At 41.8% G+C, this 14,346-nt stretch overlaps 1 protein-coding gene across 2 annotated transcripts in view; it reads left to right on the top strand.

The window, feature by feature from the left end:
• ARVCF (armadillo repeat gene deleted in velocardiofacial syndrome) overlaps window positions 1-14,346 on the top strand; it is a 165,616-nt gene that overhangs the window by 116,268 nt on the left and 35,002 nt on the right. The window contains exons 8-9 of one of the 2 annotated variants that reach the window (XM_009888117.1): window positions 1,894-1,911; window positions 6,294-6,365. In XM_009888117.1, the coding sequence (XP_009886419.1) occupies window positions 1,894-1,911; window positions 6,294-6,365 (90 nt within the window). The remainder of the gene's footprint in view (window positions 1-1,893; window positions 1,912-6,293; window positions 6,366-14,346) is intronic. The other variant, XM_009888118.1, reaches the window with a different exon arrangement.

The following is a 14,346-nucleotide window of genomic DNA, read 5'->3' on the forward strand; positions in this document are numbered from 1 at the left end:
GCCCTCGCTTGGCTGTCTCGCATGAGTCACGGCCATCATGCCTTCATCCCCATGCACGGCAGTCCTGTCTGTACGTCTTCCATGCCTCCCGCCTCTCACGTTTGAAAACAAAATAAAGCCGCCTACCCTCCCACTCACAACCAAAACATACAACCTCCCAATTCTGTCACTCTTTCAGCAATTTAAATTGCAAACATGATTTTGTAGCTTTTAATTGTCAGTCACTTTCAGACCTGTTCTCTCCTCTGGGGCATGAGTGTTGCAAATGAGGTTCATTACAAGAGAGCATTAATAGTCTCAGTAACACCACCCCCTTCCATCTTTCCTTTATAAAGAGACGCTCAAATTATATCTGTTTTCTTTGTTGTTTCAGAGAAATTACTATTCTAGACTGAATTCAGAGATAATTAACTCCATTTTCTGTCTAGGCTCCATTCTCTTCGTTCATGTGTACTCACATCCTGGCTTACTATTTATAGCCAGCTCTAAAGACGGTTTTGGTCCTGAAGCGCCAATATGGAATTGTTTGAACTTGATGGACTGCATGCTGCACATTATTCTTCCTTTGATCTGACCTGTACATGTTATTAAAATGTTTTGTGTTCCCGTATGTGTTAGGGAAGTCATCACAGTGTGAACTTGCTTTTGCAGCCTAGTCTGTTATCAACTAGATTTGAACTGTACTTTAAAAAAATAAAATTAAAAATTGATGGGACTCTTTTAATGACTGGGGGGGAAACTGAAGAAAGAATTTTACCTGCCTGGCCAGCTTGTTCTCACAGTGAATGACTAAAACTTCAGCGTGACTGCCTTTGGAAACCCTGAACACGTGCTGACTGTTGTTTTGCTGCTTGAGAGCAGCACAGTCAGTGAAAACGCTTTCAGACATAAAAGCTATGAGTGTGCACTGTGGGAGGAGGGGAGCGTGCCAATTGAGAACTGTCATTGTCCTCTGAGAGTGCTCTCCGGTGGTGGCCGTCCTTTGTCAAGCATCTGCCTGTGTCCTCTGGGGCCAACCTACATATACCTTCTGTGTTTCTACAGCCTGAGAGTTTCTGTTGATCAGCCAAAGCATCTGATCATGCCTTTGTGGACAAATTGGTCTCAAAATCATCTGACACTGAGGATGAACCTGTGGATTTCAGTGAGCAGTGCAGGTGCTCAGTGACAGCTTGGGTTTGGCTTTGTGTGTTCAGGAGGAAATGACAATTTCCAAAGTATATTTTAACATATTTTTTTCCCCCTTTTGCAGTGCCTTTTAAAGTGTGCTGTTCTCTAGAGGGAAATCAACTGGTAATAATGCTGAGCTCACAGTTCATAGTATGTAGATCAAAAGGATAGAGGGGACAGGCAACTGTTGTGTTTAAAAAGTAAAAATTAAAATCCATTCATAAATGTGCTTTTAAAATCTTAGAGAAGCTTCCTTTTCTTTCTACCAAATTCATGTGAATACCTGGTCCGAACCTGCCTTAATTTTCTCAGACTAGGACTTTAAAACATATCAATTCTCTCCCCCTCTTGTTCACTTAATCTTGCAGTGTTTCCATGTTTATTTTATTTTATTTCATGGTCATTGATCATAGCATTTCAAACACCTCTGCAAAGGGCTAGTCAGCCTTCAATTCTGTGAGCACCTTTTCATTTAATGAAAAGAGGAAGAAGAAAAAAGCTGTGCAGAGAAAGATTGGCTTTTTCAGCAGTAACAAAAGGGAGAAAGTGGAATATCTTGGTTTGGTTTGTTTTTTTTTTAATTGATGAAAGTTCTGTAGTATTCTTGTAATACTCAGGTTTTGAACCTATTCTATGAAATTCTGCCTCTTTGTGACTGTTCCTTTGTATTTTCTTCCTTCCTGTAAATTTTTGTTTTTCTATTGCTGCTTTTCTGGTAATTAGAGGAGTGGTTCAATCAAGGTGAGTCTTTGCAATACTTTCTTTTCATCATCACCATAATATGCTTTGTTCAGCTTTTACATGCAAGGCTAAGAGCTGAGATCAAGGTCTTGTTCATTCATCACCTTCTCTTTTGCTCCCCCAGTGTATCCTCCAGTTCATGTCAGTAGGCATGGAAATCCTCTAATTGAGTGAGCACTTTCAGTTGGGTCTTCCCACACTGAGAATAAAAGAGAGAAGGTTTTATTATTTCCTGGTGTAAGTGCAGTAGGGGAATTGGTCTGCAACTGGGCTGATAACCCCACGAGAGAGGGGACACCTAAGTGCAGGTTGCCACCCCAACCCTGTTGTATCAGAGTACGGCTTTGCTAGCTGGTCTGGGCAGCGGCGGCCGTGAAGGCTCAGCAGCTTGCGTGTGTGTTCTCAGGGATCCTGGTGTTCTGTCTGCTTGGACATCCATCCCTGGGCTGCTTCATTGTTATTACTGGCTGGATGAAGCTACCCCAGTAAATGCCTTGGGGGATGCACACTTAGGTTCTCATCCCAGCACAGTAAGTAAAATTGCAGTTGAAATACGCTAAGGTTTGCTTCCCTGGCTTCTCGGCTGGGAGGTTGTTAGGCTGTGAGTGCCCTGGAGACTTCCACTGTGTTACTGAGTGATTCGGGGGTAAAGGCAGGGTTATTATCAGTTTGTGACACTTGCTTCAGATCAATGGGTTCTGGAGGGACCCCCACATTGCTCCACCCAACAAATGGTGCCCAGTAGTGTTCTGCAAGACACTGCTTTCAGACTGGGACTGGTGAGCCTGCGGAGGACGGGCATGTTGGCAGGACAGAGCCCAGCCCTTGTTTTCTGCTGCCCAGCTGCAGTCCCGTTCAACGGGTGCGTTAACAAGCATGGTATTGACTGGGGGCAGGAGGGTTGTTATGAAGAGTCTCTTCCCTTCAACTTTTTTTTTTTAACCACAAAGAAAGCATTTGGGAATTAATCCTTCAGCAAAAAATGGTCTAGCCGAATAGCTGTTTTGATTATCAGGTAAAGCAAAATGACATTTGAGGAAGATTAGCAACAATGTCAGTGGTTAATAATGCTGGGTCGCACCTCAAAGTCTGTACTGAGTGTCTGACAGATTGAAAATGCCAAAGGTCATGTTTTGGTTGTCTCTTACATAATGAAAAGTAGTGCAAGGGGTGACAGAATTTTAATCCCACTGTTTCAGAGACTGTGAACTCGATCTTGCAGAAGCAGGTCTCATGTCGGGCAGTTTTCCCAAACCGGAGTGCTGTGCCAGTTCCTGCAGCCAGGTCTCACAGACCAGACCCGGCAGAGGCTTGTTCAAAGCTGGCTGTCTCTTGGCAAAGCTTGGAGCCATTCTTCTGATCCAACAGCATTGGCTTTTCTCTGGCATGCCTCAGGCTGGAAAACTTGGAGAGCAGGGCAGGGAGATGCACAGAAGGGCAGAAATTGAGATGTACAAAAACAGGTCCTGAAACTTCTTTTGTGCTGCTAGTGTCGTCATTTCAGCGTCCCTCTGCACTAGTGCTGCTGACAGGCTTGAGTGCTGGAGGGGTGTTCAGAGCCACAGAAGCTGGCAGTGAAGCTGGTTTTCTCAGGGTATCGTTCAGGCCAGGGGATGGCCAAAACATTTGTAATTGGTAGGCTCTTGAAGTTGCTAAATTTGGTCACCTTTTTAGAAAATCCAAACCAATATTGTGGGTCCTGTGAAAATCAAACGGGGATAAAATACCAGCTGGGCTGCAGATTGAAACATTTGCCTTCTAGATGGATTTCTTTTGGAGTTTCCTTACAGCTTGGTCACCTCCTCTCTAGAGGAAAGCCCTGGAAAATGTAGGTGCCTCAGATATTTCTGAACCTGGCCCTTGCTCAATTGGATTAAGCAAGTAATTTGTAGAGTTGAAATCCCCTTGGTCAGAGCTCTGTGTTCTGAATTGCTTCCATTCGTTAACAGCTGGCAGCTTCTGGTTTGAACAGACGTGAGTTTGCCTGCAAGGTGGGTTAGTTCCTCAGTGGGCTGAGAGACAAACTAGCAAAGGCTTCAGAGAAGACGGACGGCATTTGCAGTCTGGCCCAGAAATTGAGAGGCTGAAGCTCAGAGAGCACAGGTGGAGTGTGCTGTCTTAATGAAAGATGGGTTAGTAAATAGGCAGCTGCTTCTGCATTGCCAGCCCAAAAGATGTCCAGAAGAGCAGTGTTGGCTGCTGCAATCTCTTCCTTAAAAAATTGTGCACAAATACATATTGCTTAGTAAAGACTGCACTAGTAAGAAGGGAACTCTTACTGTGCCATCTCAGTTCTGCAGGGCTAATAGAAGTACCAAACCCCAGCCTCGAAATTATAGAGGGAACTTCTGAAATGAGTAGTTGTGTTGAATAAGGTATGGCTCTTCAAGTAAATGTTCTGAGGTTTAAACTAGCTAACGCCAGAGACGTCAAATTTGGGGCTATGTGGAAAAAAAGTTTGTCCTACTTGTAGAGAAGATGGAATCATGTTTATTGGTCTTCCTTAAGTCTGTAATCTTTCCTAAAACCTGACTTCCTTCCTTCAATGCTTTGCCCCCCCCCCCCCCCCCCCCGCCCTGCTTTTTCCTGTCAGTTCTCTAAGGATCAACAAGGGTTTGCAGCCAGTAACTGGGTTCAGCTGCCATTATGAAATGTAATGTCCTTTGGTGATGCACAGCATTTTTTCTTTCTGGTATTTGGTTCCCCAAGCAACGTGTTTCTGGTGCCCTCATGGAGCAAAAACTTGATGGAGGGTTGCGAAGTGCAGCTAATTCCTGTCCCTTCCTTTAGAAATGATACCTTTGAAAGGAGCGGCATGGTACTCAGCTGCATGACCTTTTGGCAGCTTGGACGGGCTTTTTGCTACTCTGTATGATGAAGCAAATTACTTCACGTGAACAAAATTTCTAGATGCATGTTTTGTTTTGCACAGTAGTTGAAGTTGGCTGGTATTCGGTGTTGGCATTTCAAAACAAAAGAGTGTCATATTTCCAAAGGAAGGAAGGGGATGGAATGCTATCTTGAGGGTGGTTGGTTTTTTTTTCCTCTTGATGTTATTTCTGAATATTCATATTGGTATTTAAAAGCTCTATTTTTTCTCTATGTAGTACTGCATGTGTACTTCTGTCAAGAGGAAAGGTAGAGTGGCCCGCTGAATTCCCTGTGCCAAGCTGTACCGCCTCCCTGCTATAAGAGGGCAGCAGTCAGCCTTTCCCATTGCATGACCTATTCCCAGTCAAGAGTCAGGCTAATCTCCACGTTACGCTTTCAAGGACCATTTTGCTGTTTGCTTTTAAGCATCCTGACTGGTGGAGCTCTCAGCCCTTCCGTGACCTCCGTTAGCAGCCTGGTAGAGCTCCTGCTCAGAAGCCACCTTTGGCAGCTCCAGTCATGGTGTTCTCAATTCATCCCACCGCACCTGCCTCCCCTGCTCTTGAGGGAGAGGGACTAAATAACTTGATTTCCTCTCCTCAAAATAATTTGAGAAAGCAAAATTGTACGCTGCTGTCCTCAGAAGCTATGCAGATTCCCGCGCTTCCTTCCAAATCCCTGTCTCCACTGTCAGTACTTCCCTGATGGCAAGGTGCCTGCCGAGCCGGCAGTGTCCGTGGGCTCACCCAAGGCAGTGCGTCTCCTTGGAGGGAGAAGAGGGGATGAAAATTATCCCTTCCCTCCCCAGCTGTTTACATAACCTGGAATTCCCAACCTAACTAAAACTGAAGTCCAGGTTTTGTTCTGTTTTCCATGAAGGGTTGTACAAATTAAAGCTGAGGTAATGGTTTGAAATTGTCTATTAGCAAAAGTATGGAATTATTTCCATTAGTTTCTAATAAATAGTCAAAGTGGTACTTTATTGATTGAAGGGCAATTCAAGGTTAAGTTGTTGGCTGCTGTTTGTACAATATATTAAATCTGGGCCTTCCTGCCTGATAGTTGCAATGAGAATAGAGGCTACAAAGCAAGCCTGATGGTTTTTGCTCTGCTGCTCAGTTTCTGCTTCAGCTAAGCTTCAGGTCAAAATTCCTCTATGAAAATAAGAAGTAAATACTGGGCTTCTGAGGGGAGGAGCATAGCTTTGCCAAGAAGGGAAACAGCACAATTTTCCAAGATTTTAAACACTCTTAAGACCCACTGAAATGCTAATACTAAGCATGTTTGCGGATCAACCTGAAAGTAGCATGGATTTTTGTCCCTAAGTTGCTCATGCTAAAACCACAGCTATGCAGCTGGGTTGCAAGTCAGATATGTACAAATATGGGTTATGGTCTACAATTTATATTCAGAGTCTGTATCTTCTCTCATCTTGTAGATGCGTATGATGCTAACTTACCTGTCAGTATGCTGACAGCCTTTTCCATCTGTTGTCTTATTTTTTTTCACAGGAAAGAAGAATGGAGATTCGGACAGGAATTTTGATACACTTGATTTGCCTAAGCGGTCCGAAGCAGCGAAAGGTAATGCTAATGTTTGTGCTTTTGGAAATAACAAGTAGCCTGGGAGCTGAAGGCTTTTAAAGGGACTTGAGATACGAGCATATCAGGCCAATCTCCTTCTTTTGTATTCGGTTAATTGAAACAATAGATGTGTCGGTGCTCGTTGTTATCTAGTATTCAATACTGGATATAACCAGCTTTTATATAAAGCTGCTGAATTGTAGAAGCCCATCTGATTTGGTGTTAGTTGATTGTAACTCCGTAGAGGGGTGAGTGCATGCTCTCTTCCTTTACAACTCTATTTGCGAATCACCTGCACTAGAGGTGAATGTAAGGAGTTAAGAGATGCATTAGGTGAGTGTACTTGACGCTAACCTTTTCCCTTCCCTGGCATCTCTGTAGTTCTTCAGTCTTCCGACGAATTGGAGAGTGACAGCAAGGAATGAGTTCAATTTTTTTGTCTTTACTGATAGTCAGTCTTCTCCTGAGTACAGTATTCCTCCCTGTCCGTAGTGAGTAGTACCTGTAGTTTTCAAAATCGGGAGGTTCACAGAAAAAGTCTTCTGCATTGCGCTTTTGTATTTCGGCTCTGTCAGAGGTGAAATCTTTCACAGTCTACATTCCCTTCCTGCATGTGTGGTACTCTTCTTAACAGGAGATTAGGAAATGATTTGGGATCTCATTGGGATCATCTCTTCATCATGATTTGGGATCCGATTGGGATCTTCTCTTCTTACAGCATTGGACGATGTTTTGAGACTTGCACAGGTTTTCATTTGAAGTGTGTGCAATGTCACTGCAAAGATTCGGCCATTGTCATGGCAACTGCTGCGGTGCCACCCTGTCAACCTAGCCTTGCTGGAAAAGTGCTCCTGCAGCACCCGCACCTTAGTGATCTCTGAATATCCAAAACTACCTGAGTATTCTTCAGAAGGAAAATCTTAAACTCTTCCGGCATCACTTGTGCAATTTCAGAGAGTATAAAGAGACAGTGTGACTCAATGGAGAGATCCTTTGACTTGGGATATCTGAATTATGCTACTTTAGTTACCTTGATGAAATGAACTAATTTGTGCCTCAGTTTCCTTACTGAGGGCAGCAACAGAGGCCATATCTAACATCCTTGGAGATGTACTGATAGTCACTAACGGTATAATACTGAAATTCTCAGGCAGTGAAGCTCTGATTTGATGATATGCAAACTGATCCTAATACATAGATGGATCTAATTTATTACAGACACCCTTTACAATGGGTACAGTTTCTAGGCTAATGTCTAAACACTAATTTTCATTTAGTGCATAATTGCACAAGATACTAATGCACCTCTTAGAAGGTGCAATGCCATCCTATCCAGAGAGCTGCAGGAAACTTCTCCTAACCAGCCTTCACTTTAATGTCATCGCTTCAGGGCCGGGTGTTGATTACGTTGCAGAGCAAGGAGACGTCTTAAGGACACAGAAAAAGAAAGGAATACAAAATATAGCAAGGGCTTCAGTACTTTCATTCCTCTCTAAATGTGATTGGAATGTAGGTGCCGCTGAAGGGAAAGGATGGAAATTGAGGATTTCTGCAAAGAAATTGATCTTGCATGACTTTCTTTAAAATAAGGTAAAAATCTTTCATATGGCTTTGTTAATGGTAGAAGTCTTATGGTCTATCTTATGGGAGACATATCTGTCTCTCTGAGCTTAGACAGCTTGTTATCCTGTTCAAATGTTAGAAATCACACGTTCTTGAAGAGGTTTCATTTTATAATTTCAAGGTGCCCCCATTTAATCTAAGCAGAATAGATTTTAGTCTGACTACATATCTCATGCTAGATTAGGTCAGGAGATTAATCCCACAGCATTTTGAAAGAAGCCCTTTGACATGGAAAAAGGCATGAGAAACTGTTCACTTTTGTACTAAAAGTAAAAAATAAATTGTGATGCATTTTTGTTTACTTTTGTACTAGTAGTTTCCTGCTAAGCATCTGGTTTACATGAGAGTTCCTGGATATTAAAGGTTCTAACAAGTTTGCTAAGACTTTGAATTGTTCGGTAAGATAAGAAAAATAAAATTGCAGTTTTAAAAACCTTAAAAGCTCCGGTCAGATCTATGCCGTGGAGTATAATTGGCTCTGATGAGATCAGCTCTCAGCTGAAGCAGAACCTCGTTACTAAGACTGAAAAATCATGCAAGTTTTAATGATCAAAAGCACTCATCTTGAGTGACACAATGAAGTGCTATTTCAAAAATCAACAATTATAGATTAATCTCTTTCATGTATTATTAAAGCCGTATTAAAGTGAGTTTTCAGCTGGAATCTTTGTGGGCAAATGAAACTGCAGTAATAAGATTTGTTCATGCAATGCAGCAAATGAACTTTGTGGTAGTTAACAAATATTGAGATGCAGTCTTGTAAAGTTCCCTGTAATCTTATAGTGAACATCCATGGTGCTTATCTGGTGGATCTAAAGATGAGGTTTCAAGACTTGATGTGACGATTTCCCTATAAGTTATTCTTAGGTATGATCACTGAGCTTAATTGACAGCGTACTTGAAAAACCACAAACTAGAAGCAGTGAACTAGTTCAGACCTATTTTCTATCATCTCTGGAAACTTTGTTTGGTCTCCAGATTACTTTAATTGCAGGAATCTCTGCCTGTCCTGTAGCTGAACATCATAAAACCAAAACTTTTGTAGTTCCTAGTTGGGGGGTGGGGGCAGGTTAGTGTCTGTGTGGGAGGCAGAGGTTTTCTCTAAGACAGCTTAGGAACACGTTCATATCCTGAGCAGTCCCAAGGGTCTTGTGAGTTATTACCTTAGTCTAAATGCTTGGGTTTGGGGTTTTTTGTTTTTTTTTTTTTTTCCTGGAATTTGTTTTTTCTGGAGAGGAATAAATGAATGAAGGCGATTCTTTTTTTCAAAATGATGAACTAGACTCTCCTTTTCTTCTGATTGCTCTTAGTTTTTTAATGGAAGTCAGATTTTGCTGCAGCGCAGCATTTGAGCAGCCCTGAAACCATTTCTAAGCCTTTAATAATTTTATGTGCTAGGCATTCTGGCAGGGGAAAGCTTCCAGTTCAGGGTTGTTATCTGTGGTAAACTGGATAATGTCAGACGGGAGAACTTGCAGTGCTTTCAGAAGCTGTCTCATCTGATATTAAAAAATAAATATATGTGCTCTGGCAGTGTCCAGAGTACTGCTGTCCTCACGATGAAAGGCTGTGGAAGAGAAGCTTCTTGTTTCCCCTTTGTTGAAAGGAGCTTTTTTTTTTTTTTTCTGACAGTCAGGGAGAGAGAGGATGAATTTGGGGGGGAAGTGATAAGAAGAGGTTGCATAGAGCCATATGAGAAGGGAACAGCACTGACAAGAAATTATGAATGCTGCCCTCGCAACCTTGCTAAATTTAGTACTTTCAGACATTTCTGCTGTGGTGGGGAGGGGAGAATTCTTGCTGAAATCCCTTCCCCAATATAAAGTAGGTCACTGGTAGTGGTATTGGCTGTCTCCTCTGCACTACCACAGTGTGAATGCTGATTTCTCCTGTGTACGCGTTAAATACATAGCATAGTACAATTCCTTTGCTTTGTTCGCGGAGTCCTGATTTCTGAGCAGGAGTAGTAACAGGAGGCTCGTGCACTGGGGGGAAGATCAGGATTAATCATATCTCTGCAGTGGAAAGCAGTGTCTCAGATGGCAGACTGTGCGATAAGGTTTTCTGAAAAGAATGGGCATTGATATGTGTCAGCCCTCTGAAGATGTTATAAAGGTTGTAACATTTAATCCTCTTGATGTGAAGGTGTTGGATTGTCTGCCTCTGTTCATCAGTGCTGGAACATGGGAGGAGAAAGTCCAGAAGAGCAAAACAGCTTTTTATATGGAATCAGCTGGTTATTCCTAAGTAAATCCAGTGCTATTTGGTTTAAGCAAATCTTGTGGCTTCTTGTTTATGGGCACGTACATCTAATGGCATAAAACCAGATGCTCCTAAGGTGCTTTGGGTGTTGAAGTTCAGGTGTGATATCAGTCTATCTCATTAGGGAATTGAAAGTTTTCAGCCATAAGGAGACACGTGCAGATACATTTCAGCCTGGTGGATGAGCTAACTCAATCTCTCCTTTAAATTGGTTATTAAAGTGGTTACTAATTTATCTTTTCCATTCTGATTGTTTGAGCTTACTTCCATTTTAATGGCAACATAGGTTTAGGAGACAGTTAAGCAGAAATATGGAACTACTGCTAAAGCTGCTTATGGTTGAACAAGTCTATTTTGTTGCAGCAGGGACCTCACAGAAAAGCTGAATTTATTTGAAAGGTCAGCTTTGTGTGTACACTTACCCTGGTCAGCGGCCTGTGTATGTAGGGAATGAGATTTTTGGGTGAACTTGTCAGCAGGTGAATTTCTTCTTTCTCCGTTATCTGAAATCCTCAGTCGCTTTCCACGTAGCCTGATGCTGATGATAGATTTTTCTATTCCAGAAGGTGAGTATTTAAATTCCCTTATAAATCTTTGTGTTACTGCTCCAGGAAATTAGACTTCCTGGCACTGTCAGGGTAATGACTTTAACTTAGTAGATTACAAAAATGCTGGCAATTTGTCTTCAGGTAAAGGCAACATGTAGTGGGGGGGAGAGAGAAACTTCACTGAAGCTTTACTCTGACTTTAGGTTTGTAATTAAGATTAGCTGCTGTTTTCGTTTCACCACCGTTTTAATTTGCTTTCTTTAAATCTTTACAAGTTGACTCAAGCACTCACATGCCCTTTCCAGCTCCCTTCAATCATTAATTTTGATTGTCGCATTGTGAATAAGTGAGTAGAACTGATTGATTAATGGTACCATCCACACCCCTCCTGTGCCTGCTAGTGGAAATTGAGGGACTAGGAAGATCTCCTCTGTGACAGCAAGTAATGTGTTCTTGTATTAACATCTTTTTAAGTATTTCATGCATGTTGCTGAGAATTCCTATCAGAATTATTAAGTATGTCTTATTTCTTCTGTTGCTTTACTAAGCAGAGTGTTCATTTTGGTCCCCTATGTTTTTCATAATTTACGAACCAGTGAAAGATTTCTCATCTGTGTTCCAGTGCTTCGAGTCAGAGAAAATTTATTGCCTCGAATAGGAAAATTCCCATATGGAGCCTGCCCTTGCCAGACTTTCTCTAGCCTGGTATCTTAAATTCTCATTCTCAACATCTGCGAGGAATTCGGAGCGGGCACCTGTGGGTTTTTCCTTTCTTGCGTACACACCCTTTCCATAGCTGACTGCTAACTGTTTTGGAATGCTCTGCTTTTATTGTCATAATATTCTGCAATTCTTATTTTGAGCCGTCTGTTTGTTCAAAGCTGGGTTGAAACATGGCAGTGGGTTGCTTCCTGGCCTGCTGAGCTGTGCTCTACAGGTAGAAACTCTCATTTGTAATCTTTATGGATCTGTTAAATTTGATTATGTAGAACATAAATTGTAAGTTTAGGGCTGAAACTGAAGGGTTTGAAAAATCGTATGGGGAGAAGCAGCTGGAACGTGAATTGGAGGTCCAGCAGTACTATTATGTCTTTTGTCTTGTTTCTACCTTATCTTCTTCCAGTGAAAATAATGAGTCTGAAATAGCTTCTTGTTGTGCTTAACTTGACAACTCAAGCAATTTGAACTAATCCTAAAGGTATTACAGAACAACAATCACTATCAAGTAGACTGGCCTAAGCCTGTAAGAGTTCTAGCCTATATTAACGCACTGGGACACCTTCTCTGTTTTAATGGTATGTGCATTTCTTGCATGAGTCAGGTATGGAGAGGGTTTAATGGTTATTTGCTTAGCATGGATTTTAAATGGAGTGCAAAATTCTGTCACCAATAGTTAACTTGATAAAATTTCCTTAAAACAGAAAATCATTCCAGTAGGAGTGTTGTTCTTTTTACGGGGTGTTTTTACAGAGTTTACAGGCAGCACAAATTTTCTGTAAACTCTAGATGAGGTAAGCAGTAATGGGTGGTGGTGACTCATTTGCAGAGATGAGGAGGTGTTTTTCTTTGACTTCTGTCTCAGTCCTAGTCCCAGTACGTACTCCAGAGTACCTACGAGGAAACTTGCCTTAAGATTGTACCTGATTAGAAATGTTCTCTGGTTCTTGCTTGAGAAGTTTTATGTAGGCCAACAAGGCAGGAGAAGAAACAAGTAGAAAGGTCTGCCTGGCTTTTCAGGGACAGCTGACTTTGAAACCTGTTAAATAAACACTGCTTCATTATCTTGATGTTCCTTGTCAGTAGCTGTTCTCAGTTCTTGCTGCCTGTTGCGAGGATCAGTTGTGTCTTCATTGTGTCATAGCCACGAAGAGCTGCTGGACATCATTGCTAAAGCAGTCCTAATAGTTAGTGATTCACAGTCTTGTCTTGTGAGAACCTCACCTTGCTGCACAGAAGTTGCATAAAATAAATCATTAGCACAATTCTTAAGGGTTGTTCCTTCCTTGTTGCTTTTGTGCAGGTAGTTAGCCTTGAACAGCTTGGCCTTTGAAGGATGTTGTCCTTCGTGGAATGACCTCTGTTTCCTTGTACATAACTCAGGGGCATAAGGTTTAAAAAAAAAAAAAAAAAAAAAAAAACAAAAAACAAAAAACCCAAAACCCAAAATAACCCGCACCTATTTTTGACAGGTGTTGAATTAGCTGAGCAGTTAAAGCAGCAGATTTTCCCCAGATAGTATGTTTTACCCACAGGTACCCATGGTGAGAGATTGTCACACAATGCATTAAACGGCAGCAACTAGACAAAATCTCTTGAGTCTTTGTCTTAGTGCACGCTGCTGCAACAGGACTTTGGCAGACATGTAAAGGGCACAGTTACGCTTTGTATTGCATTATATTGCTAGAATTTGGATTTAATAAAACAAAGTGCTCTGTTGTGTAGGAGTCAGCAAACCTTTGTAGAGGGAGGTAAGTTATATCACTGCACATCATTGCATGTCCAAGTTTCTCTTGTGGGCTGCTTGTTTTGTTATGTTACTATTCATTTGTTGGCTAAATGTGATTTACTTCAAGTGCTATATCCTTTTTAGTTCTCTCTCGACATACAGGTGACTTAAGGTCATAACTTATGTTTGTACATCGGTAGGTGCCTAGGCATGGCAGTGTTTGTCAAACACTAGGTGCGTTTGTTATCCATGGACGTATGCATGAGCTGTCTTAGGGTCAGCATTGCCTTGAGGTGTAAGATGCGTGTCTGCGTTATCTGAAGGTTTACTGTCCTCATCAGTGAGTGTGATCACTTGCATTCATGTAGGCATTTAAATATTGTATATTCGTAGTAGTTATTTTTGCAGGAATATTCAAATATCGATAAAGACTCACAGTTCAACCTTGTTTTTCTCAAGTGTCTATGACCTTTCTGAATTCTGCTGCTAATTTTTTTCACTTGTTAATACAGTTCTGTCCTGAAACATTCTTACTTTGGAGACTGTGAGGAAACAAATATTTTTCGGGGAGAAATACTACTGAGACCCTACACAGTGACTATGCATAGTAGTGCTGCTGAGACTCACAGCTCTGCTGTGTGGGGTTTAGTTATTCCACCAAATCATGTGAGAGGAATTTGAGACCGTTACAGGACCAGCTCTTACTCTGGTGTTATCTCTCTGCTCAGGAATGTGAAGAATAGTTTTGGCTTTGCGTTCTGGTAATTGCTACCGTGTTTGTCAAATAGCTGCACTCTCGCTTCTGAGAATGCCTCGACATTGCAGCTCTGAGCCGTGCTTTCCGGTCCCTTGCTTCGTCCATAGGGACATCCAGGCAAAAATTGAATTTACAGATTACACGGGCTAGATTCCTGGTGGAGGTGAAATGGCATCTGTGGAACAGCAGAGTTCTTGCAGCTGTAGTAAGGGGAAGCACAATGTTTGTGTGACTAGACTATTCTATCAATTGCCCAGTTAAGAGAGATGTTGTGTTAGGGAGATTTGAGTTGGGAACTTGAAGGAGGATATATAACCAATGTAAACTGGAGAAGAAATTTCAGCT

The sequence above is a fragment of the Charadrius vociferus genome, unplaced genomic scaffold (genome assembly GCF_000708025.1).
Source record: "Charadrius vociferus isolate BGI_N301 unplaced genomic scaffold, ASM70802v2 scaffold326, whole genome shotgun sequence".
Lineage (NCBI taxonomy): Eukaryota > Metazoa > Chordata > Aves > Charadriiformes > Charadriidae > Charadrius > Charadrius vociferus.